We start from the raw sequence: 27,954 nt of genomic DNA, 5'->3' as shown, positions 1-27,954 counted from the left end.
AATAGATGTAATAACGTTAACAAATATGAGTTTTTTTTTTTATATTCAATCGCGCCAGCTCCGGGCCGCAGCGCATAACCTACTCGCGGCGTCGCGGGCTAATTCCGGCTCGCATGCGGCAGCGCCGGCTCGCTCGGCCACCGCATCTGGCTCGATTGACTCGGGCTGGAATCGGGCAGTGAGTCCAGGCATCCGGAGTAGGTCCAGCAGATGTAGTCAGTCTGAGCTCTGAGGGGTAAGTCTCCGGCAGGCGAGAATCTAGCCGAACTGGTCCGAGTGTATTTTGCCATCTGGGTGGCTAGGCGTACGTGTATCAGCAAACTAATAAAGCCCGAAAAAAGCCCCGACCTTAGCGAATAAACAGTTGTTTCTATGTTTTGCTAAAAGTAGAACATCTGTGTCTCAGAACAATGTGGTGTTTAGGTTTTAAATTTAGATTTTCAATTTTTGGTCATACATACCCTGCGATAGTTTAGATGAACACTTAGCAAACTGTCTATTAGTACTGACCAAAGTAATCATAAATGATACAAAGCAGGGTGTGAATATACATTGATGATCAGGGGTTGGCAATTATTTTGGTAATGTTTGTTTACATACAATGATTCAACACATAACTAGGATTCGAAATGATGTACAGACATAAAAAGTACAGACATAAAAAAAATTCAAGAATCTTTTTCGATGCTCCAAAAGATCTAAGACGTCACAGAAAAGAAATGATTTGTTTTATCTTTTTACACACACTATCAATATGATCTTTCCATGAAACCTTGTGGCCTATTTTAACACCCAAATACTTATATGTGTCTACCTGTTTGATGTTCACATTATGTATAACAACAGGGTTTGTACATACATCAGGACCTGAACACAAATTCCTCTGTTTCACAAGAGCTTGTCGCACCACTCAACAAGATTATTCACACCTTGCTGGTGCAATTCTGTAACTTCTACCTGGCTTAGTAAAATCTTCAGTGCTCTAGATTTGCCTGTTACAAACCACTTAAATATTATTTTTTTGTCAAGAGCATGCATTAAATTGATCTTTAGTTATCTATTATTTAAATTATTAACGTTATTTAAGATACAGATGAGCGCAAACTATTTCTCAACAATTTAAAAGTAAAGACCCCCCGAACATCTTGTTTTGATGTTGTTCAGGGGATCAAGCATTAACTCCCCTGTTATTCACACCGTGTATATAAATGTTCATTTAACAAACGATACTTAAAAATCCTAAGAGATATGTAAGCCCATGAAGAAATCCACAGATTTTTTTAGCTCATCATTAAATCTATTTACTTATATAATTGTGTTTAAATATATATTAATTCTGTTTTTATATTAATTTCAGTATTAATATATTAACTAATATGCAAATATTCATCTTCTTTAAGTTATATTTTGTCTTTTAGTGGAAATAATAAACGGAACTTGCTGTCTTTACCAAACAAGTGGATCTAATTAGACTTGCATATTAAACCTTAAAGTTACAAAGTTATTTTTTTTATTTAAATGTTTTATGTTTTTAGTTACTATTTTGACCTAAATTTAGCGTGGAAATAGCAAAAAAAAAAAGTCAGCAAATTCTCTCCGGCCCTGATATGTCATGTAATGCTATGGTTAGAATCAATTTAAGGACAACATAAGATTCAAGTACACACTAGATGGGAGCTGATGACCGAACAGGACATTTAGGCTACTGTGTTAACAAACATCAGTATGCAAATAAGTCATATGTCAAAGTGAAGCGAGGGCCACGTCAAATGTGTCAGATCAAACGAGTTCAGCCTGTTTGACAGAAATAGAGTGAGAATCACCAGGTCTCCGGACAGGTTTTAAACCAGCACAATACAAAATGAAACATTCAGGTTCAACTTTAAACAAGACAGCACGAGGTTTTCAACATCACACATATAGTAAAGTATTGCTACTGGCTAAAAGGCTGTGTTTCCTTTGTATATATGACAGATTTGTGCTATAATAATTTTTGCCTGTGCAGAATTTATTAAAAGGAGTCACCCATGAATTGTCACTTTCTGACTTTTTTCTGACACACAAATTTTAAAAAGGAATTTTTGAACTGCTTAATCCCATACAGCGAAAGAGAACAGAGAACATACATACAAAGAACCAAAAAATGGCATCTTTGACGAGCAATTTATAAAAAAAAAATGACTTTTTTTGTAAACATTTTCAATCCCAAACCTCACTTCCAGTCAATTTATGAAAAAAGCAACCTTTGCATTCTGCTTAACATTTCCTTTTCTGTTCTGTGAAAGAAAGGAAATCATAAAACTGTGCTGTAGTGATGTGAAGAGAAGTCATTTGTATATTTTGGAGTAGTTAAAAGTTATCCTTTTAAGAGAAACACTACCCCTCAAAGTAAAAGTAGAAATGAATTTTTACTTTTAGCAGAGATGCTGCTTAGTGAACAGTGACAGCAAGAAAAATAAGTTACAAATAACAAATGCTGATTAAAAAAATCTTAATATACATTTCAAATAATTGCTGTATGTACACTCATCGGCCACTTTATTAGGTACACCTTGTAACGGGTTGCTTTCATGTTGTTGACGTCAAATTGTGACCCTACCATTCGAATGTCGTAGCAGAAATTGAGACTCATCAGACCAGGCAACGTTTTTTTTTTTTTTTTTCAACCTTCTATTGTCCAATCGTGGTGAGCCTGTGCAAATTGTAGCCTCAGTTTCCTGTTCTTAGCTGACAGGAGTGGCACCCGGTGTGGTCTTCTGCTGCTGTAGACCATCCGCCTCAAGGTTGGACATGTTGTGCATTCAGAGATGCTCTTCTGCATACCTTGATTGTAATGAGTGGTTTTAAAGTTACTGTTGCCTTTCTATTAGCTTGAACCAGTCTGGCCATTCTCCTCTGACCTCTTGCATCAGAAAGGCATTTGTGGCCACAGAACTGCCGCTCACTGCAAATGTTCTCAATTTTGAACCATTCTCTGTAAACCCTAGAGATGGTTGTGCGTGAAAATTCTAGTAGATTAGCAGATTCTAAAATACTTAGACAACCATGCCACGCTCAGTCACTTAAATGACCTTTCTTCCCCATTCTGATGCCAGGTTTGAACTTCAGCAGATCGTAGTATGTGTTACGCAGGTAAGTGTATGTGTTTTTATGTGTATAATTTTAATTCTTTGATGTATCAGGTTATGCTACAATACTCATGAGTCCACAAAAAATGTCTCCCTTAACACAAAGTATACAAACAAATAAAATGACTGGTGACATTTAAGCAAATTTTGAACATAGAAGTTATTTGAAATTGTAAACAGTTTACAGTATGTCTGGTTTTACTTTATTGTTGATGAAATAATTGCAGCCTTGTTAAGCATAAAAGACTTAATAAATCATTGAAAACAAATATAACCGACCCTATAGAATACAGACATTATATCAGCACCGCAGATGAATAGTTACGTAGCTAACAGTTAAGCAAGGGAACAGCTTTAATTCACACAGAAATTAAATAAGAGAGTAAAGAAGCTAAATTATATATGCAGCTTTGGTGAGCTGATTCTTTCATTAAAAATTAAGTGCATGTCATATGTATCATACTGAAATAGGCCAAAGAAGGTTAACAGGAAACTTCAGCGTTCAAAATAGTCAAAACACTATGGGGAAATAAGGTTAAAGGAGCAGCATGTACTTTGACCCATAAACCGTTATTTGAGTCTGCTTCACTTTAACTTGCTGGAAAAACATTAAAGAAGAACGGTTGCTTGATGTGTGGGTTTAAGAGGAACCAAAAGCTGTCAAATAAGCCTGTGTGCATTGCTGCTATAGAGTATTCCATGCAAATGTCAATCTTGCCAAGTTTTCAACAAGATAGAGAAACCCTTCCTGTTTTTTTTTTTGTTTTTTGTTTTTTTGTATAGGCTTTTAGTGTACAGTACTGTAAAAATACTCAAAAATGTCTCTGGTAAATCGAATATAACTTTTTGTAAACATTGACAAAGTCACACAAGTGCCTATTTTACATTGGTCACATCCATAAGGGAGAGATGTCATATCCATAACCAAGTTTTTTCCTCATAAATGCAAAAATGTCAAATAAGTAAAATCTATAGTAAGCCGACTCTTATCGTTTTGATTAGTATCGTTTTTGTGGGTTGTGCAGTTTAATTTATGGCAGTTCTACAAAGTATGTTGTATACCGTAACTCACAAACTTGTTTGTCGCATCCATAATGCATGTTAATTTTCTTTATTTAAAATATAAAATGTTTACAGACTGTTATTTTTCTGATTTCAGAACTCTGTGGTCAGTTGTTTTAGAAAATATAAACAGATCTCTTTCTCTGTGAATTTATGTTTTGAGTTTTTACTTCAAATAGGCCTGTCTTGATAAAGAATTTATGTTGTGCGATATGCTGTCACAGAAAATGTTGCGTTAAGCGACATTATTGTCATTGAGATCCTTTTATGTCACTGATTATATAACAGCATAATCATGCAAATAGCTATAAACTCTGTAAAATACTTAGCATTCTTGAGATTATTTAGATTCTATAATGTCATAAAGGTAAATGTGCTATTATATAGACTATTAAATGTCCTGTTAGGTAAATGCCCAAATATAAACTTTGACACCAGTAAGGTAGAACGTACATGTAAATGTGATTATAAAATGGCTTTAACGTTATTTGTGAGTTTGTAAATATATAGTACAACAGCCAAAATTGAGGTCATCTCCAAATATTGCTTGATAAGTCGATATATTGAATATTGTGACTGGCCTAACTGCAAATGCCACATCCATAACAGTGGAATTGCTTGATAATGTTTATAAGGACAACAGTTACATTTATTATAGAAAAAAATGCAAGGTTCCACACTATCGATTTGTGTTGGGACAACATGAAAGAATTAAGTTAACTTATTTGTTTTTTACTGATTTAAGGTGATTCCACAAAAAACAATTAAGTTGTCCCCAACTGTGTCATTTCAAATAAATAGTTTGAACAAACAGCAAACGCCACATTTGTGTACAGCTCATCATAAAATTGACTCCTCTCAGTTTCATTTAAAGTACAAATGAAATCAAAATTAACCACATGATTTTGTTAGCTCATATACTAGTTTTGTAGTGAACAATTAATTAAGAAAAAGTTTACTCTTGTAATCAAGCACTGAAATCTGAACACTGTTTTTTTTTTTTAGTTAAATTGTCAGATTACATCTGTGTAAAGTATCATTCATAACACGAATGACTTACAGTGACTCCATGCTGTAGACTAGTGGTCCTCAACCACCAGGCTGCAGACTGGTACCAATCTGTGAATGAATTGGTACCAGGCTGCACAAGAAATCATTCATTACTTCCATTTTATTTATTATCCGAATCAGAATTTTGTTTTACTTTTATTTTGATTGTATTCTTTTGGCCCAGTGAAGGACACGCAAACTGCCAAGGAATTGATCCGCAACCTGTGCAAGAAGATCTACTGCTTCAAAATTGAATAAATGCCACAAGTGCAACTCGAGTCACATGACAAGAATTGACCAATCAGCTTCAGCTTGTATGGATTATAAACATTTTGGACGACTAATTATCTCAGACAAACACAGAACACCCAAACACTGCAGTGCTTTGTGATATTATCTATAAATAAAACTTGTATCAGAGTGACAGCAATATTTGACATTCTCTGAAAAAACAGTTGATGGTCGCCTTGCAACCTATGAGCTACTACGCCCTCCTGCCAATCTGCGGTAAATTTGTCAAGTGTCGACAGGTCCGCAGTGATTAAAAAGGTTGGAAATCACTCCTGTAGACCTACACAGACCTGCGTTTGGAGCAGATCATCCCCCAGAGCGACAGGCAGCTACAAAAGTCGCTGCTAGTGTTAATGAGGTATGAGGTATTGGGTGTGGTTAATACACGCAACCACGCCCCCCAACTGTCAGTTTTAACAACAATCAGAAATGGTGAGGAGGTGGTGTCAGAAATGCCTAATTTACTACATCCAATCAGCTCGCAGTAGAAAAACAAGCCACACCCACTGTTTTCTCATTTAATATGCCATTTCTCTAAAAAACTGTGTAAAATGGCTGCAGATTCCAGTTCTTGTAGACTTTAATATTCAGATGACAACCCAGAGCCAAATCAGTCAAATCAGTTACAAGAAATGAAATTACGCAAGTGCTGCTGGTTTCTTTAAAAGGTAACTGTGCTGACACAATCACAATGAATACTGACTAACGGGCCATGTGACTTGTTTTGATAAGATTAATCTAGACTGCCTCAGACTTCAGCTACTGCTAAAAATGCAGACGAGGGCTGTAGCAACTTTTCCTGCCTGACACACAGTGACTCATGTTATTATGACCGGCAAATCAAACACACTGCAAACCTCAGAACTGAGCTGACCCTGTTTGAGTAAGACCCTGCAAAATACTTCTATCGTCAATGTCACTGATCTCTCCCCTTATCCTCGGTGTGTTTTCTCTTTATCTGTCAGTGCACCGCTGAAAACGCAGTGTACAATGTTGCCTCAGGCTCAGGCTTGCCACTTTCATGAGCATTTTCCATTGTTTGCTCGGTCACTGGAAGAATAAACAGCCCCCATTATGAAATTCACTTTAATGATACACATAAAAAGCTGCACTGTATGGAAATTTTGGCCAATATCGATAACAGTTTATATTTTTGGAGGCAGATCAAACTAGATAACTAAAAATCAACAAAAAAAAAATATTCTGTCATCATTTACTCATCTTCCACTTGTTCCACATCTGATTAAGTTTCTTTCTTCTATTGGAAAATATAAAACAGTATTTCTGTTCCTAGGTGTCAATGGCTGCTTTTTTCCAACATTTATCTTGTTTTGTGTTCAGCAGAAGAAATAAATTTATAAATGCATAAATGTGAGTAAATGGTGAGGAAATTTGTGTTTTTTTTGTGGGGAGAGAGGGTGAACTAAATCAGTGTTTCTCAACTTCAAAAGCGACTTCGGTGCTCAAGTCTGCATCCTCGATATCAAAAACACATCTGGGAAGTTTCACGCGTCCTCCGTTCTAGCGATCTTGAGATTTGTAACTGAACTTTGGCAGTTGATAATGATGTTCCACGAGAACAAGGATGCAAGATCGCTAAAGAACGCATATTGAGAAACAGCCCATGTCTCCTTAACCAAACACACCTGATTCAGATCATCAGCTAATTAGCAGAGACTAAAAGACCTTTAATGTTAAATTTTCTTTAATTAATATTGCGATATGAATACAGTTTCACATGATGTTTTGAATAGCTCTATTTGACAGTTTTCTGTGGAGTCTAACAATATTCAGGTAGAGTAACTAAATAATCACAAAACAAACGAAAAAAAGCTTTTCTTACCCTGCTGTCTCGTTTCTAATCAAAATATCTAAATTCTTAGATCAAGTAAAAAGATTGTTTTGTTTTCAACTTTTTTCAAGAAATAAGTCAAAATTAAGAATTTATTTCTTAAAACCAGCAAAATGATCTGCCTATGGGCTAAGTAAAATAATCATGTTTTACACTTTCTTGAAATGCTCATTTACAGGCCTTTAAAACACACGCAAATGATAACCCTTCACTCTATTATGGTTAAACTTTGCAGTGACTCTACAAACCACATGTGTTCTGTAACTCCTGGTCAACAATAAATCAGACTTAACATTACATATCTTGTCATGTGACTACTGTGGATGCACACATTGCGATATCTATGCTTCAAGTGTGCCCTATAAAGAAAATGTGGGTGTACCAAGGCGTAGTAGAAGAATAAAAGATTAGTATATGGAAACAGGCATACTGTGAGCCTCAGACATCACTTTTCCCTTGTTTTCATGTAAATTCCACGAGTGTAAAACCCTGGTGGACAACAGGCCAATCATAAGACAAAACAAAGCTTTTAAAACTTGTCTTTTTTTAAAGAAAAGTTGTGCTCATATATCTATATTATCTCTAGAGTTTGCTTGTTTTGACACATTATTCAAAATATGTGGCTAAGAAAGAACTGAATTTTAGTTTTAATTAGGCAAGTAAAAAGAATTCCACTGGTTATTACAGAAAATTATTAGTGTTTTGTCCTGTGAAAGTCTGAAATTTCATTGATAACGGTCTTAAAACGGTCTTTAAAAGTCTTAAATTAGACGTAATGAAACCTGCAAAATCCCTGTTTTCACCCAGACATTTGAAAAGAATTTATATTAGAGCCGTAATCACAATAGCGTCAAATCATGAAACCGTGATTTTTTTATCCAAGGTTATCATACCGTCAGACTCTTATACTGGCCCATGCCTACATTCTCTCACAATATATACAGACAGTATCACAGAAAAACTAAATATTGCAACGTGCGATTTTTCCAATATTGTACAGCCCTAATGTAGACATTTTAATGTATGTGAAACAGATCAGTATAGCAATGTCAGAAAGGAAGCAAGACTGAAACAAGGAATAAGGAACAGACAATAAAAAAAGAGGAATTTCTTGGTATGATAAGAGCCTGTTGGTGACATCACACACAGCATCATCTGTATCTGTGCAGACAGAGAACAGAGTGATCTGATCCAAACTAAGAGATACAGCTGGATGTTTTAGAAAAAACATTGTGTGATACTGAGGCTAATACAAACTAATTAATCTTCCAAAAAAACATGTGGTTTATGATAAGGGTCAAAGAACATCCACTTCTGTCAAGGCCTGTCATGATACCCATTTTTTGTTCAAAACATCTTGCAATAAACGATATTTCTGGTCACTTTAATGCCATTTTATGCCATTCATTCATTGTATAATGCCAGAAAGACAATATAACATCACCACAATGCAGATGCGCTCATCCAAAAACACCACATAATATTTTATTCTTAAGATTATTTCATTTAATTATTATCATTTGAACAATTGTATAATCAGGCACTGGAATCAGAATGTAAATGCACATCCTAAACAAATAAGAATAAAAGTTTACAAAAGAAAGTGCAGTAAAAACTAGGGGTGTTCGGTTCTGAGTTTTTTTGAAGTCCACTCTGATTCTTGACTCTTTTTAATTTTGAAGCCTGTGGAATCGACTCCGTAATCGACTCCATTTACATTCACTTAAAATAGCACAAGGATTAAACATCCTGACTCATATCACGCTTTACACAAATTTACAAAAAGCTTTACATTGTGCAGTTCTCCTCTGGTCAGACAAAACCAGCAGTTTAAATCATCTGCAGTTAAAATAAATAGTTATCAGCCTACACTTTTTTACACCATATTTGAATTGTCTAGTTTAGATAATTTAGAAAACTACAATGCAATGTTGAAGACAGAAAGTTAAAACATCAATTTCTTATTGAAATGTTTAATGAAAATATGTGTAGTAGTTCATGAACAAAGAAAAAAACAATTGAGCCTACTAACAACGTTTAAAAAAATTATAATAAAATAGTCTAAATATCTTCTTAATATAAATGTTTGATACTTAAATATAAGGCCTACCGAGAGCCTACACAACGCGGTTGTTCATTTCTTTATTTTTTTTAAAGGCAACAGACGCTCCAACCAATCAATAAGCAAATCAGCTAGATTTTCAATTTGATTTATTGACCAATTAAATATTACACCCCTACACAAAATGTTTAACTTAATTTATGCATCAACAAACCTAAAATACAAAATAAAAAGCAGTGGGACAGGCTTGACACATATATTGCTCTCTCGTAAATGTGATTTTTTTTTAAGGTGTGCTTTTAAATAGCCTATTACTGCACTTTAAAATATCATTGGCGGTTTTGTGCAATTTGTTCATTGATTCCATAAGGTTATGGTAATGGGAGGTCATTTGCCAGAATAAAAGGAGTGAGTCAGACCTGTTTTTGAACACATCCTTGGTTATATTTTATTTAAAAACCCTCTTTTTGAAACAATTTCATTTGGTATATTTTTTTGTAGTTATTTGAATATGAATATTAGAGATGAAAACAAGTGGGTTTAGGCCCAAAAGAAAGCCACATGTATTGTCAGATTCTGCGATAATAAATAAATCTTGGTTACTTTTGTCATTAATATTAGCGTTTTATTTATTTATTTGTTAGTGAAATTGGCATGGGTTAAATAAAACTTTTATTTGAGCATACAGTATTCAATGCGCTACAAATTCACTGCTACAATATTTAATTTTTAACACAGCAAACTTAATATCGCAGGCAGATCATCTTTAAAACCAAAATGCAAATAGGTTTGCATTATAGGAGTTTGAAAGTGAAAGCAAACTTCATCTCGCAGCACTATTTATAACAGCCTAGAGTGCTCGTGGTCATGAAATTCAAAAGCAAAAGCGTAAAACACGTGAACACGCATTTAAAGCGGGAGCTTTCGGTGTTCATCGTGCTCGAGAATGAGCATATAACTGTAGCATGTAACTGCTTCATTCAGGAGCGGTTTGAAAAAACAGACTCAACTCTGGGAGTCGATTCCTGTCCTCGAGTCGATTCCGGTACTAGGTCCATTAAGAGTCGAGGAATCAACTCTTTTGGAGTCGACTCCCCGTCCCAAGTAAAAAGTAATTGCGATGTCTGCTACCCAGTCTATTTTCAGTTGTCAGACACCCACATGAAAATATACTATAGTAATTTATAGTAAATACTATAGTGTTGTTTTTAACCATACTGACACCTCCATTAGAGATAGAGATGTTGCACAATCAGATAAAATGTTGCTAGAATTGGTTTTGTATGGGCAATATATATCGCATCACTAAACTTGATTAAGCTCACATCTCTGTGTTGTGCGATAAGGCCATATATTGATTATTGTGAAAGGGCTACTTCTATCATGGGCAAGTATGTGCTTTTTGTCCATACCTGTGCTGTAATCTCGATCCAACGGTGGGACATCCTCATTGTAGTCCACCGTGACATCAGAAATATCCACCAGCTCATCGTCACTGCTTCCACTGTGATAATTGTCATAGCAAAACCCTCCGTTGTCCATCTGCCATAGCAAAGAGAGAGAAGCACTTGAACAGAAGCACAGAAATGTTTGTATATTTCAACAAAAAAATTGTAACCCGCTCATAATTTACACTCCCCATACTCAGAATATCATATTTTGTGTCCAACAAAAGAGATCCTTCAATGTTTAGAACTGAGTGTGAGAAAATTGTGAGAAGATGTTATATTTCAAGTGAAATATCCCTTTCAACAGTGTGTTGCAAACTGACAACATTGTTTAAGGTGTCAGCGCAGTAGATAAGGACAAAACTAAACCAAACAGGACACTTTCTTGTAAACAAGAGTATTTATTATGACATATAATTTTTATATAATAGGAGTGATTTTGTTCAAAATCAGAATATACAGCACCCATCTGAATCAATTCATTTTTACTTGATGAACAGCACACTAAATTTCTTGATAAATTTTCTGAATCAATAAAAAGAAGTGATTCAAAGGAGCCATTTGTTCATAAATTGACTAATCAGGTCGGGTGTGAGTTTCTGGATCATTAAAAACAACTGGTTCTTACGAAGAATAACTATTGAGTTATTGTTAATAGTTAACACAGAAAACTATGGTGTAACTGTATATTTATGGTCTTTAAGGAACCAGTTAATAGGAGTCATTTGTCATCAGGTTCCTCTGGTCGACTCGAAAGCAACTTCCTGATTCATTCAAGAATCGGGTCACACGAGTGATTCTGAATGGGGTTACGCAGGGTGTCATGTTTCAGAATCACTAAAACGAATCGGTTCAGAAGAGTCATTTGTTGGTGATCAACTCGCTACACGGCAGGGTCAACGAAATATGTAAAATAAAGTAGTGCATGAAACTCTGCAAGACATTTTTTTTTCATTCACGTGTACTATTAAGGGAATCGAAAAGAAAACAGTTTGGCTATAGTATTTTAAACAAAAAAAGATCCTCCACACTGAGATGAGGATCCTCTGAAATATGATGATAGTGAAACTCAGTCACGGTTCAAACGCTTAACTTACCACTTCCTTTCTCTTGCTCTGCAAGTATTTTCCAAACCAACTGATGCAAAACAACACACACACACAATTCAAAAACACAAAGTTTGTGGACTCTAAAACTCCAAAACAAAACAATGCAGACTTTCTATTGACGTTTTGAAGTCTTCAGATATACGTTACCCTGTCGGTTATTGTAAGAGCCAGATCAATAAAACCTCCATCTTATTGAGTTCTTCTCTTTGATTATTTCAAGTAGCAAAAAACATCGTTACCTCGGAAGGATTAGCACATTTAACACAACTGTCATTATCTTTCACGCGACTTAAAAACTATAATTCTATTAGCTCTAACAACTGAACGAGTCCAAACTAATAAAGTTTGATACACACCTTTCAGGGTCTTCGCGCAGTTTTGGTGGTTTCCTCCACCAGCACTGGACTCCTGGACGCCAAGTCTTGTGATCTGGATTTTAAAGCTCTTCTCGGTTAAGCAATACGACGCCGACGTCTGTCAGTTCCGTCAGCTGCTGCGTCACCGTTTTCCCGGTAAAGCATCTCTCGCCTCCACAGAACTCTAGCGTGGGATCAAGCCTGAAGGGAAAGGCGGTCTCCCAGTGTACAGAGGCATCACTGAGGGGGTTCGCTTCAAAACCGATCCCTTCCTCAAATAAAAGTGAGTGGTGTTTGAACTTGAGGAGTTTGGAGGTGAAATAGCGCCGTCCTAAGTTTTGGGGAATTACTGCAAGACAGGACTGCAGTTTATCATCATGACCCCATCTTTAGTTTTCTGTGGGAATCAGGGGTCCGTTCTTCGTACCTCGCTTAAATGATCTAAGATTATTTGGCAGATCCCGGATCTGTTAATCTTGATAACTGATCTCTGGCTAATTTGGTTCTTCAAACGAGTTCGGGAATCAGATTAGAATGTCTGGATGAACTGATCTGAGATCGCTGCGTGTGTTGTGAAGGACAGATCTATCGATCCTCGAAATCGTGATCAGCAATGCAACGATTGGCTGACGGCACAGCAGCGTAATGACATCATCTGATTAATATTCAATTATCCATGTGAACAAAATTACATCAAATTAGCAGCAAACGGTTTGTTAAATATGACACGCAAGAACTTTCCACATTTGTTGTGAGCTGCAGGCTTTACACTTTCATGTGTCAAGAGTATTCATCATGTATTTCAATGCAAATAAGTGTATTTAGTTCTACATTTAGAAAAGATTTTCTTTATAATAGTAGCCGTTTTTTAATCTGTGTAAAGAATAACTGGTTGTTTACAAAAGCGTTTTCATATTGGTAAAGGCGTCTGCAACTTTTGTGAAGCATCAAATCACCGTCATATTAACTATCAAAACATGTTTATGACTGCATAAATGTATTATTGCTTTAAAAAAGTCACATATTGTGCATTTCTATTATACACAATTTGTACTAAAGCGATCTAAAAAGTTCATATCAATAAGTTTTCTCTTTACACCACCAGGTGGCAGTCTTTGTACTTCCACATCGAGGGTGCAGATTGCAAACGTTTTATTAATATATATAACTTAATTTATTTTATTAATGACTATAACTTTATATAGTATATAGTAAAAAAATATGTACCATTTTCCCAAGTGTATATAACTACTACTGTAAGAAAATATCAGAATTGGGAACATACTTTCTGTATTATCTTTGCTTGAACTGAGCTGATCTAATCCTGTTTATATGAATTGAACCTGCTCCCGATCAGGTTTGACCTAGCAGAACTGTTGCTATGACAACAACTCTCGGATCAGCTTTGAAGAACGAAACGATCCAGGATCGTGTCAAATCGTCAATATCCAAATCCAGCTAACTTAGTAATCCACGTACGAAGAACGGACCCCAGAAAGAGGAACAAGCCTCGATTCTGTTCCTGTATTGTTGAGCTTGAATGTGTGGAAACCTACGATAGAAGTCTTCATATTAAACTAATCAAATCACATTTCCAAATCAACACTGATGTCATTAATAGGACAATAGCATCCTATTACAGCCATAAAAAGACTAAAGCTAAATATTATAAGAGTTAATAATAATATTATTATTTATTTTTATGATTAAAATATCTTATTCAAGCATGCATTATTATAATTATCTTTATTATTTTTATTAAATATTTGAAAAGTTCAGATGCAAAAGCCTCTGTTATTTGTTTTAAATGAACATTTTACTCAACTTCCTTTGTTTATGTTCAGTTATTTCACTTTAAAGGCGATGAAAATAACATATATCCCCAAATAAGTGAAATTACTGAACCTACACCGAAGAGCCTTAGAACAATGGATTTTGCATTTTTATCTGACTCAACAACACACTCATTTGCTAAAAGTGTCAGTAAAGACTATTACATTGTTGCAATACTTGCCAATTTTTATAAGTCACTAAATTTGTCACAATTTGATACTTTTAAGTAATTTAAAAAAGTGTTATGTAATTTCTTTTACATTTCTTAAAAAGTAAGATTGTTTTTAAGTATGATAAAGTGTAATGTATTATATTTTGTACCCAGCATTATTTACACTCACCGGCCACTTTATTAGGTATCCCTTACTAGTACCTGGTTGGACCCCCTTTTGCCTTCAGACCTGCCTCAATCCTTCATGGATAGATTCATTAAGGTACTGGAAATATTCCACATAAATTTTGGTCCATATAGAACATGATAGCATCATGCAGTTGCTGCAGATTTGTCGGCAGCACATCCATGATGTGAATCTCCTGTTCTTCCACCACATGCCAAAGGCCCTCTATTGGCTACACTAGTACACTGTGGTCATAAAGTGATGGACATGGTCAGCAACAATACTCAGTTAGGCTGTGGCATTGACACGATGCTCAATTGGTAATAATGAGCCCAAAGTGTGCAAGAAATTATCCCCCACACCATTATACCATGATCACCAGCCAGAACCATTGATACCAGGCAGGATGGATCCATGCTTTCATGTTGTTGACGCAAACTTCTGACCTTCCCATCTGAATGTTGCAGCACTGTCATAAAGCGTGAATCATCCCAAACTGGTTTCCTGAACATGACAATGAGTTCACTGCACTCAAATGGCCTTCACAGTCACCAGATCTCAATCCAATAGAGTGCCTTTGGAATGTGGTGGAACAGAAGATTTGCATCATGGATGTGCAGCTGACAAATCTGCAGCAACGGCATGATGCTATCATGTCAAAATGATCCCAAATCTCTAAGGAACATTTCCAGTACCGTGTTGAATCTATGCCATGAAGGATTAAGGCAGTTCTAAAGGAAAAAAGTGGTCCAACCAGGTATTAGTAAAGTGTACCTTATAAAATGGCCAGTGAGTGTATAAACTAAAAACAAAGCAGACACAGTGATTAGTTACTGTTTTATTTCTTTACACTCTTAATGCACTCTTGAAGGGTATCAGCAGGTCTGTTTTGTGTGCGTTATCACAATATAAGCAAACATTCAGAGAGAACAAAGATCTTCATCGATCATTGAAGGGGGACAGGTTGGTAACAAGAAACCACAAATAAAAACTCCAATACCACTAAACCAAGATCATATTCCTAGTTTAGTTGTGGATCTAAAGTACAGTTTTCTAAGTAGCCCCTTCCTGCAAATCCAAGAGCAATGCATAATACACTGTTACAAGATCTTCATATATAATTCTATCTTAAAATACAGATAAATACATTTCATGGTCTCTAACGCAGGTGCGCAGAATCACACTTCAGTGCTATATTAGTTTTGCAGCCTTCCTGGACTCAAGTTTTTCTGCAGGGCCCCATCATTCCTGCAGGTCTTGTCGTGTGTGGTGTGAAAACAGAGTTACAAGTAGATGCGTATGTGGGAAGAGCTACAGTATCAGGACAAAAGTGACAGATCATGCCTAAAGTGCTGAAGGATGAAGCTCTACGGGTGGAAGAACAAGTCTTGAGCATCGACAGGCAGAGATTTAGACCTAAACACACACAAACGACACTCATTTGGTTAAGGCAGGTTATTTTAAACAAGAATTATGACCACGGTAAATGTACCACATAGCCCACATTGTTCATGTGATAACTGCCTGTCATACACTGAAATGGAGTGATTTCAATAATCAAACATTTTTCTACAACACACACACACACACACACACACACAAAAGCCCTAAATTTGGTGGTTTCTTAAAGGAACAGTTCACTCAAAAATGAAAATGTACTCAGCATTTACGCCTACAAACTTGTATGTTTTTAACTGTTCTGCTGAACACAAAAGAAGACATTTTGATAATTGTTGATAAGCAAGATGCTAATCGTCCCCATTGACTTCCATAGTATGGAAAAATGGACTATGGAAAGTCAAATATGCAACTTAGATTTACGCAAACAATTTGAATATCGCATAAAAGATTCACAAATGAAGCACCGTTTCCATCCAGTGAGTCAAGAACTGAAATCGTAACACTGTAAAAAAAAATACTGGTTTCCTAACATAATGTGCCAATTATCTTAAACTGGTTTCTTGAACATGACAATGAGTTCACTGTACTCAAATGGCCTCCACAGTCACCAGATCTCAATCCAATAGAGCACCTTTGGAATGTGGTGGAACGGGAGATTCATCATGGATGTGTAGCGGACAAATCTGTCACAAGACCTAAACACAATTACTTAATGTTGTAATTACTTAATGTAATGTACTTAATGTTGTCCCAACACAAATTAAAGTTAACTTAATAGTTTTTACATATTAAAGTGCATTGAACATAAAACAATTAAGTTGTCCTATAAAACAAAAGAAATTTGCTGTTTCAACTTATTTTAAGTCATTTTTGAGAGGACAAACATGTTTTTTTGAAGCACATTCAGCAGTTTATTCAGTTAAAACAGTGTTTCTCAACCACGTTCCTGGAGGACCACCAGAACTGCATGTTTTGGATGTCTCCTTTGTCTTCCACACCCATTCCAGGTCTTTCAGTCTCTGCTAATGAGCTGATGATCTGAATCAGGTGTGTTTGGTTGAGGAGACACAGAAAATGTGCAGAGCTGGTGGTCCTCCAGGAACATGGTTGAGAAACACTGAGTTGATGTGTTTTCATCATAACTTATATGCGTTTTTTTTTTCTTATCAGATTAAAGGTTTATCCTACTCAGTTGTGCATTTAAGTTTTTGATTCGCATTTATTAACATTAATGTGCATCTGGGTGTTTCCATTATGCAATTTTAATACAATAATCCAAAATGTAAATAAAAATGAATGGATGAGCTAAGGGGGACCACATTATATCCTTCATAATATCTTCTTTTGTATTCATCCAAACAAAAGAAAAAGTAAATAATGACAGAATTTGTGTTTTTGAGTGAACTGCCCCTTTAAATTGCTTTCATAACAGTCACCATCATGCTATAACGAGTGGCAAAAAACTATATTTTGTCCTCACAGTGTATGTTCAGCTCTCCAAGATGAGGCTGTGCTGTTCATTCGGCATGGTAGACAGATACATCATAGCTTTTTCGTAATATTTCACAGGAAACCTAACATTCTTACACCAACATATATTCTATCTATTTGAACATGCCACACAAAGCTCGGAGCAGGGATGCAGAGACGTTGCGTGAGGTATTCTGGCTGTCTGACGGAGCTCCTATGACTTTTTAACGTTAAAAATCACCTGTATACATTTTTTCACAATGGTAAATAAACTGAATGTAAAAACGGCCACGACAATACATTTTGATACCGTGGAAAGGGTTTAGCGGGAGTCGTCTGGAGCTGCGATCTTCTCCAGACTGGGCTCCATGCCCCAGATCTCACGGGCGTACTGACTGATGGTGCGGTCGCTGGAGAATTTGCCACAGCCGGCAATGTTGTGGATTACCATCTTGGTCCATTCTTTAGTATTCTGTTTGAGAACGAAGGAGAGAGGAACAAGAGTTGAGTCACAGTTGCTGCATTGCTGTGTTTCTGCTGTGTGTAAAGATGTTTAAAGAGATAGTTCACCTAAAAATGAAACTTCTGTCATCATTTACTCACCCTTTACGTGTATCAAACCTTTATGAGTTTCTTTTCTCTGTTAAACACAAGAGGAAGATATTTTGAAGAAAGCTGAAAACCTGTAACCATTGACTTCCATAGTAGAAAAAACAAATACTATAAAAGCCAATGATTACAGGTTGGATAACAGAATTACAAGCTGGAAACCTGTAACCATTGACTTCCATAGTATTTGTTTTTCCTGTTATGGAAGTCAATGGTTACAGGTTTTCAGCTTTTAAGTCTGTTATCCAACCTGTAACCATTGACTTCCATAGTATTTGTTTTTCCTGTTATAGAAGTCAATGGTTACAGGTTTTCAACTTTCTTCAAAATATATTTCTCTTGTGTTCAACAGAAGAAAGAAAGGGTTTGGAACCACCGGACGGTGAATGTTTAGGTGAACTATCCCTTTAAAGCACACTAAATGTCAAGCACTATGTAAACCTACACATTGTTAGTGAATCATATCACAAATGTTTTCAAATAAACATATTCCTGGAAGTAAGAGAAATGCCGACTTGAATTTATAACCCTGAAACTTGGAGTAATGCTAGTGTACTAAATCAAGGGTTCCCAAACTTTTTAACCTGTGACCCCCAATATTCTCTGAGGGAGTTATAAATATATAATCCTTGCACACAAAAGTGCACACAGCAATAGGTCTAAGTTTGTTTATCCTTTAATTTTGGAGATTGCCACTCAGAGACCATTCTCCATGTTCAGTTGTGGCCTGCATTTATTTTTAATGTATGTGAGTGCCGTAAAGGTGTCAGAAAGTTAAACCTGGTGCCATAAAATCAATGTGTTATTTGTCAATATGTGTCTTTAATATAATGTAATCACCACAGGGGTCACAAAAGAATCAAAAGGCTGATGGTTTTTTATTTTCATGTTGTTTTTTAATGTTTATTATTAACATGTTAACAATTTTACTATTAACTACTCTTTTGTTCTTCAGATTATGGATAAAATATGGTAATTCTAATAGTTCAATAAAATTAATTTGATTGACCGCCAAGCGACCCCTCCTCATTGTCACGCGACCCCCAATTTGGGAACCACTGTTCTAAATAATAACAATAAAAAAAAGAACACAAATATTGATCACTCATCTTATTCATATACGCTATAATTCGAAAAGTTAGGGCTGGTAAGAATTTGTAATGTTAGAACTTGTCATTCCTCCGCAGTGGGCTCACATCATCATAAGATGATAATAATAGGTGAGATTTAGGTTGTGATGTTAGGTGACCAAAATTCAATGTCTAGCCAACGTCTAAGGACAACGTTATTTTGACGTCCAATAGTGACGTCAAATGGCATTGATATTTGGTTGTTTTTAGGTTGTGTTGCAAAGTGAACAAAATCTAACTTAGAGCCAACATCTTAAACCAAAATCATATTGAAATTAAATACTGACATTTATTTGTCAGGTATGGCAACCAAAATCTAATGTCTGATTGACGTCCTCACAATGTCAAGCTGTAACATCATTAGACATTGACATTTGATTGATTTTAGGTTGGACATTGATGTTGGACACGGACGTTGGGTTCTGGCGTTAACCAGATTTTAATTTCCAAACAAAATGCAATGCCCCCTGACATTAGGATACAACGTCAATCTGATGTCATGTTGACATCCTGTGCCTGCAGGGTCAATGTCACATGATCAAATCATCTTGATTTACCGATTTGATGCTCAAGAATCAACCATCACTATATATCATCTATTGTTTCCTAATATTTTTGTGGAAAGCCTGATAGTTGTTTTTTCAGGATGCTTGACCAACAGAAAATTCTAAAGAAAATTCAACAGCATTTACTTGAAATAGAAATTACTTTAGCGACATTATATGTTTCTTTACTGTCACTGTTGAACAATTTAATATCAGCTTTGTTGAGTTTGAGCATTAATTTATTATACAATTCTAATATAACTAACCCTAATCTTTCAAACAGTAATGCATTTTCTGTATTCTAGAATAAGAAATATGATATCTAGAATAAGAAAGTCAAAGTATGTATCAAATAAAAAAGTTGCAATGCATTTTGCTAGACTCCTCAACCAATACATACCAAAACATTAGTGTTGTCAAAATATTTTAGTTCTCTGTAATACAAACCTTATAGAGGGCACTGACTTTGTCCTGACATTGGATGTAGTCTTCATAGTCAGCAAACACCTTGAACCTAAACACCAGACAGTCAAAATTTAATCCACGTGACTATTTAGATCATTTAAACTGTGACTAACACAAAGTATTGACCCCATTTCCACTTTACATCAGTCTTTGTTTAAACACTCAAATACAACGAAACAGCCACAAAACACCACAAACTGTCAATTTACTAAGTACTAAACTAATAATTTGTGATTAATAAATCAGGTCAAATGAAGGTATCCATACAGACCATGTTCATAGCATCCTCATCCTGATTACTTGCATGCTACTTTAACATTATCTTAATGTATGTAAGATGGCATTTGTTTATTTATAATAGTACTCACACATTGCACTTAATGATGCCATGATGTAATATAGAGCATGACAAAATAAATCTGAGCAAATCTAAGCATAAGTGGTCAGAAGAGATGCATTTGAATATATATTAATACCATGTGAAAACAGTAATGCATCTTGACTGACCACTTGTGATTGAATAACCTAAAAAGCATGGTGGAAACAAGACCTTCCAGAGTTTTCTCTAACCTGTCATGATGCATCAGCATGTTGACAATGTCTTTAAACTGGTCAGGGTCTGCAGGGCTGAAATATCCTCCAGAAATCTGATCCATGGCTTGCTTCAGTTCTGGAATGCGGTTATAATACTCCATGGCATCGTATCTGGAAACAAACCAACTTCAAGTAAGTCAAGCAGCTCTGCATCTAATGTGATCATTTCCTTCAGTACAATAAAATCAGCATTTTATTTATTTAAACCTTATATTCACTTTCATTATAATGCATAGAGAGATCACTCCCTAAACTGTAATAAAAATTCCTGGTTGCTTTGAACTTTTAAGTTGAACAAAAAAAACTTATGAGTTAAATTACATTGACTTAAATTACATTAATTTGACAAAACAGCTTGTATAACAAAATACATTTAAACCATTAAAACAAGAAGCATTAATAACCCCCAAAACTAGCTGAACGTGAGAGCAAAGTTGAATAGATGAAGTGGGGGAGAAGTACATTAACATACTCTCCTCAGGCCATGACCCAACAATAGTAAATATATTATAGATTGAAATACAATTAATTAATGTCTCTGTTGATTTCATCACTACAACACTGAAGTCACAAACTGTCAAATGACACCAAACTTGACAAAGTTATCTGAAAGAAGAACACAAGCCGATGAATTGTGTATGGTGAAGAGCATATGGTCACTGTAAGCAAATGGCAGAGATGTGTATTGGAGCTGTGAGGAACTCTGCCTCACCAGGAGGACCCATCCCATGCTTGGAATGTCTCAGTAGTCCTTCATTAGCATAGAAGGAAAAGTATATCATATTTTCTCAGCTTACACTTAAATTAATAAGTATAATTAGCATAAAAACAAATGTTGTTATGATTATATAGTTGTTTTACAGTCAATGTATCTAATAATTTTTCTTCTTTCATATCTATATTTTAGATAAATAATACATTTAGCTGCAGATTTAATATTAGTGTATGATACATGGTATCAGAAATGTGAATGTTAATGTTAAACTCATGCTGAATTCCCCCCTACAAAACATACATGCACAAAAATCACAAAAAATTTGCACAATGGACGAAAAAATTTCCAAATTAATTTAGGACATTGTTGATTAAAACTCATTATATTACCCTTTCTTATCCATAGCCTCCACATCCTTCACTCTCATGCCGAAGATGAAGAGGTTTTCTTCTCCCGCCTCCTCAGCCATCTCCACATTAGCCCCATCCATGGTGCCGATGGTCAGAGCTCCGTTCAGCATGAACTTCATGTTGCCTGTTCCAGAAGCTTCTGTTCCTGCTGTGGAAATCTGCTCAGACAGGTCAGCCGCCGGGATGACTGTAAAAAGACAGATTGAAGTACGCTGAGTAAAAACTGTCAGTTCTTAAATTATGAAAGTATTTTTTTTTTAATTCAGATAATTTCATCTTTATTTCTATGTAGTTCTAGTAAACTAAAACGGCTTCAGTCCAGTTTTCAGAGTTGAACTTCAATTCAGTTCATTCATTCATTTATTTTATTTTCGGTTTAGTTCCTTTATTAATCTGGGGTTGCCACAGCGGAATGAATCACCAACTTATCCAGCATATGTTCTACACAGCGGATGCCCTTCCAGCTGCAACCTATCTCTGGAAAACATTCATACGCACTCATTCACACTCGTACACTACGAACAATTTAGCCTACCCAATTCACCTGTACCTCATGTCTTTAGACTGTGGGGGAAACCGGAGCACCCAGAGGAAGCCCACTCGAACGCGGGGAGAACATGCAAACTCCACACAGAAACATCAACTGACCTACCTACTGCGCCACCGCCTCTCCCTCAGTTCAGTTCAGTGTAAAGTAAATATCACTGCTCAAAGTCCAGACATTAAATTTTAGTTTAGTTTTAGTTTGTTTAATAAATGGTTTTGTTAGATTCATTTAGAATTTAATTTGTGAACACATTGCTATTTTGTTTTTAGTTTTAGCCATTCCAGTTTTACGGAGTTAACAAAACAGGCCCATAGCCAAGGGGGTTGGGGTGGTTCGGAAGACCTGCCCCTCACTGACAAAAGTCCAGAATTTGCCCCATACACGAGTTCATTTGTCCTATTTTGACTGCTATACCATTACAAATAGTGAAAAAAAAACATCAAAAAAAGGCTTTGAGACCAAGCGGAATTGGGTGTCACTTCAGTGTGACTTTAGCTAGTCAGTTTTAACCAATGCTAAAAATATATTCATTTTACAATCTGACGTAAGTGAAGTCCTCTTTCGCTACTGGATTGTTTTTAAACAGAGAAAAAATTTAAAGGTAACTTTAATTCTAAATCCGGGACCTTATTCTTGAAAACAAAAAATGAGCAATAAAAATGTGTAAAGCATCAAAAGCGGACCCTATTAAAATAGATTTGAATACTATTTTGGCTATTGTTGTTATCCATAAATTTTCTAATGTACTTTCTTAACAAGAGAAGCTAGAAAATTTGTGAAGCTCTACATTATTATAATTATTTATTTATTATTTTTTATTTTTTTTTATTTAAATGGCCAAACTCTGATTGAGGAAAATTGAATGTGCTGGCCAGGTTGTTATTTGTCTAATAAATGGCAATAGACTACAGTTTTTAGTTTAAAACTTTAACAGAGTCTTGTTGTTTCTAATGATATTGAATTTAATAAATATGTATTTTAAAAATAAGTATTTTTTTCTTATTATCTTCACTATAAATCTTTAGGAAATATTTTTGGTAAATCCAAAAATGTGGTTATGATAGCCATCTGACAAGCTAATCCAACTAAAATAATACATAAAATGTCACTAAAATGCAGTATAATTAAATAAAAAATGAGGCCTATTATTGCAAAAAGGTCCACTTTTTGAGAAAAAGAACCAACTCTTTCACCAGGCTGGCTACGAGCCTGCAGAACACAACAGCAAAGTTTAATGTTTGCACAGTTTACATTAACCTCTTAGTAATAAAAATGGAATAATTGTTTGAAGAAACACTGAAACCAAAACCATGAGTGCAACTTAAATGTATAAAAGTAAACATTATGAAGAACTCAGACAAACTTGCTCATATTAAAAATAAATGTATCCGTTTAAATGCAGTTAGACGTGGCTAGTTTCTTTTTTTCTTTTGGGGAGAAGAAGAAAAGATGTTTTATATTTTTGGTACATCAGCATGCACTTGACTGATGTGTTTGGTGTAAAAAGCACCATCCTAGGTGTTGTCTAACAGGCACAGGTCAGATTTTCTATCATAAAATGAGTGCTTCTTAAATCTGATGATTGTACTGTCATTTATTTTTGCCAATAATTGTTTTATTTCAGTTAGTTTTAATAACTTAAAATATGTTAAAATAATGTTTTAAGTTCAAATTAGTTTTTTGTTTAATTTTTTCATTTGTTGTGTATTTCATTCATTATTATATATTAGCATAGTATTATAGTATTAACAATACTAATAGTAATAGTAATAATAGAATATAATTTTTTTCCAGTTAACAAAAATGTTGTTTTGACCAATAGTTTTAGTCTTAGATTTAGTTTTAAAAAAGAACTGAAAAAAATCCAACCTTTCTCAGCCAGTGTAACCCTGTAGTTCTCAAGGAAGATGACTTTCAGGCGATCTCCAACCACGATATCATTATTAACCACGTCTCCGATTGACGTGATTAGTTTGATGATCATCTTAGCTGTGTGATACCCAGGAGCGGCCTGAAAGAGGAGCGTATTAAACGATTAGCCTTCAGACTTCAGAAAAGTACAAATCTGAGTGGTCGGCGAGTGATCGGTCTCACCTTTCCTCCAATCATAATGGTCCTAGGAGTCCAGGCCTTGTTAGGCTCCTTCTTGATGCCTGATTGGAGGAAATGGTAAAGGTAAATGTAGGGATGCACCCATACAGAATTTTTGATTGTAATCATAACTGATAAGCTTTTATACTTGGAAGTTAATAATTGCTACTAAATACAATGTATATATAAATTTTAATCAGCCTGATTTCACAAAGTATATGCAAACAAATACAGTGGACACATGATTTTATTGTAAAAACCTTGATTGTGGAAAAACAATGCAAAGAAACACCTCTTTGCTGTGTAACATGTCATGTTAATTCTCAAAATATTTCAGTAGTGTGTAAGAAATGAATTAGTTAGCTTTTATATGGGGCACAGTGTGCTGGGCAGTAAGTTTTTTAATAATTGCATGTTAATGTGATGTTTCATTTTGCTGTAATTTGTAGTGTAACTATCACTAATAAGACTGAAGTACAAATATTAATTATATTACATTATATTAAATGAATATTTATGTATTATGTATATTTATGTCTTGTATTATAGAGTTGCTATTATTGAGTTACACACACTCATTTTCTTTCAGCTTAATCCCTGCGATTACCACAGTGGAATGAACCACCAATTACTCTGGCATATGTTTTTTTTAACTCATCGGATACCCTTCCAGTCGCAACTCAGCACTGAGGGTTGAAACACTCATGCATTCTGGTTAAGATACCTGTTATGTTCCATGAATGTCTCTTGTAGATATCATGTATTTATTTCTCTCCTTCAATGAGGCTTTAATTCTGATCAGGTGGAGTCAACCCTGTAAATTGGCTCCACCGATGGATTCTCAATCCTGATTGGTCCACCAAAGGATTGGCTTGTGGATATAAGACAGAGCTGGGATCTTTGGAGCAAGAATCCCTTCTGCTGGCTTGTTATTGGGGTTTTGTTCTTTTTGGTGTGGTTAAATTGTTGATGATGTCTGTGAAGACCTTCACTCCTCATGTGAGAGGATTTGTTTAACCAAATCATGTGGGTTAACACCTAACCTGTCAGAGTTTCTTTATTTTTCTCTGTGGCACAAAGACTTATTTATTTGTTTAATTCATTGTTAATTTATTGGAAGCTGTAAGGAGGTGGTTGCCATTTTCTTTTGTCTAAGTTTTCTCCTGTGTAAGAACAGAAAGGGAGTTAGTGTATTGTTTTGTATTGTGTTTTCTTTTATTTATTAATTTAGGTAGTTTAAAATATTGAAGTTAGGATGTTTTGTTTGGTATGTTGGCCTTGACCCCTCCTAAAAACTTGTTAGCTTCCTTATGGTAAATAAACTTTTTTTCTTGAACGCTAAGCTTGTTGTTTTCTTGAGTCAGTAGATGGGAACAAACTTAATCCAAACCTTCAGCTCTTTCTTTATTACTCCTTCCCAACCCTAGACTGGAAGGATGTAATATACAACTATTTGAAAATCTGGAATCTTCTGATTTACTGTAAGTAATACAGTGTTGCGGATTGCACTATGACTCTAATGGCTTCCATCACGTCATACTTCCAATAGAAAATGCACACCCTGATGAACTGATTTAATATTAGCAAACAAAGTCATTCTTACAGTTTTTTGGTGCACAAAAGTATTCTTGGAGCGTTGTATGATTACAGTTGAACCACTTAAGTCACATGGAATAATTGTACAATGTTTTTGGATCCTTTTGCTTTTGAATGTCTCTGGACCATCACTGACTATGAAGGACAAGAGAGCTCTCGGATTTAATCTAAAACATCTTAATTTGTGTTTTGAAGATGCATGAAGGTCTTACGCCCCATTCACACAGGGCTTCAGCGTCAATGCTTGACTGAAGGCGTGTCTGAAGTTGGGGCTGAAGCGATCGTCATAGAAGCGTCAGCCAATGAAATTCAGTCAGCAATAGGCCACTGTCTAGCTGGTGTATTTGCATACAGCGATCTAATTGGCTGACGCTTCTGTCAGCGCTTGAAAAGTGAAGCTAGTCCCAACTTCTGCAACGAGCAACACCTCTGAAGCGGTGCCAATGGATCTACAATGCAGTTCGGCAGCGCCTGACGTCACCCATTCAAAGTGAATGGGAAGCGTTGACGCTGAAGCCCTGTGTGAATGGGGCGTTAGGGAGGTTGTAACAACATGAGCAAAAGTAATTCATTACAGAATATTCATTTTTGGGTGAACTAAACCTTTAATTAAAATTTGAGTGATATTTTTTTCAACTTACGGTTGTAGAGAGTGATGATGTGCAGACAGTTCAACAACTGTCTTTTGTATTCATGGATCCTCTTCACATGGACGTCAAACATGGAGTTGGGATTGATCTTCACCTTGTACTGTTCCTCGAGATGCACGGCAAATTTCATCTTATTCTCCTGAAAATGGCGCAGCAACATGCATGTGAAGTCCATCATGCTAATGATCACTACACTGAATTTCTGCTCCATGTTTTATTTACTTTCTTACCTGTTTGACTTTGGCAATGTCTCGAATTAGAGCATCATCATCCACAAACTTCAAGAGCTTCTTCAACTGGCTCAGATCACGGATGTAGTCTTCACCAATTCTCTAATGAGTAATGTCAAACAAGGATTTACATTTCTCACACAAGCTTACAAGATACAGTTGAAGTCAGAATTGTAAGCCCTCCTGAATTATTAGCCCTCAGTATATATTTTTCCCCAATTTCTGTTTTATGGAAATAATTTTCTAAATATAATAGTTTTAATAACTCATTTCTAATAACTGATTTATTTTATCTTTGCCATGATAACAGGACATAATTTGTTTAATATTGCTTAAGGGGGTTGATAATATTGACCTTAAAATGGTTTTAAAAACAATAAAAACTGCTTTTATTCTAGCCAAAATAAAACAAATAAGATATTTTCCAGAAGAAAAAATATTATCTGACATATTGTGAAAAATTCCTTGCTCTGTTAAACATAATTTAAATGTTTTTAGTTTTCAAAGCTTACAAATTATGATAACTATCAGCAATGTTCCTGACCTCAGCGATAACCTCGGCCAGTCCAGGGTTGCACATGACGAGCCAGCGACGAGGTGTGATGCCATTGGTCTTGTTCTGAAACTTCTGTGGGTCCACATCATAGAAGTCCTTAAATCTGTACACAAAATCAACCCAAGTTAATTAGATAGGCCTGTTTTAGGGTTTTAAGAATATGCAAGTCATACAGCAGACCTAATGAAATTAAAAGAAATAAATTAGGTCATTAGAAGAACAAGAGATTGTGTAATAAGCAATATATTTGGAATTAAGGTATTGCCAGATTACCTAAATATGTATGCTTAAAATGTTAGTTACCCAAAAATAAAATCCAAAACCCTGCATACTTTACTCATCCTCAACTTGTTTTTTTTTTAAGTTTATTTAATGTTCTTTGTTGAACATTAAGAGAGATATACTGAAGAATGTTG

General features: G+C 35.4%; 2 protein-coding genes across 10 annotated transcripts in view; both read right to left on the bottom strand.

Moving 5' to 3' along the window:
• The window catches only part of clcn5b (Cl-/H+ antiporter 5b), a 47,082-nt gene extending 34,432 nt beyond the window's left edge, over window positions 1–12,650 (bottom strand). Inside the window, exons 1-2 of the mRNA XM_087260969.1 lie at window positions 12,359–12,650; window positions 10,858–10,987 (exon numbers count right to left, since the gene is read on the bottom strand). Coding sequence (XP_087117095.1) covers window positions 10,858–10,987 — 130 coding nt within the window. The 5' untranslated portion in view covers window positions 12,359–12,650. The remainder of the gene's footprint in view (window positions 1–10,857; window positions 10,988–12,358) is intronic.
• A 2,702-nt stretch (window positions 12,651–15,352) lies between these two features.
• pygmb (phosphorylase, glycogen, muscle b) overlaps window positions 15,353–27,954 on the bottom strand; it is a 28,023-nt gene continuing 15,421 nt past the window's right edge. Inside the window, exons 12-21 of one of the 9 annotated variants that reach the window (XR_015494625.1) lie at window positions 27,527–27,641; window positions 26,983–27,084; window positions 26,744–26,891; window positions 24,510–24,568; window positions 24,285–24,426; window positions 21,848–22,055; window positions 20,720–20,854; window positions 20,132–20,198; window positions 17,034–17,872; window positions 15,353–16,893 (exon numbers count right to left, since the gene is read on the bottom strand). Coding sequence is in view for 3 of the 9 variants with exons in the window: in NM_001328031.2 (NP_001314960.1) it covers window positions 17,723–17,872; window positions 20,132–20,198; window positions 20,720–20,854; window positions 21,848–22,055; window positions 24,285–24,426; window positions 24,510–24,568; window positions 26,744–26,891; window positions 26,983–27,084; window positions 27,527–27,641 (1,126 nt within the window). In the remaining 6 variants the exon portion in view is untranslated. 9 annotated transcript variants of the gene reach the window in all.

The sequence above is a fragment of the Danio rerio genome, chromosome 7 (assembly GCF_052040795.2).
Source record: "Danio rerio strain M-AB ecotype USA chromosome 7, GRCz13ab, whole genome shotgun sequence".
Lineage (NCBI taxonomy): Eukaryota > Metazoa > Chordata > Actinopteri > Cypriniformes > Danionidae > Danio > Danio rerio.
This window is presented reverse-complemented; position numbering and strand designations above follow the sequence as displayed.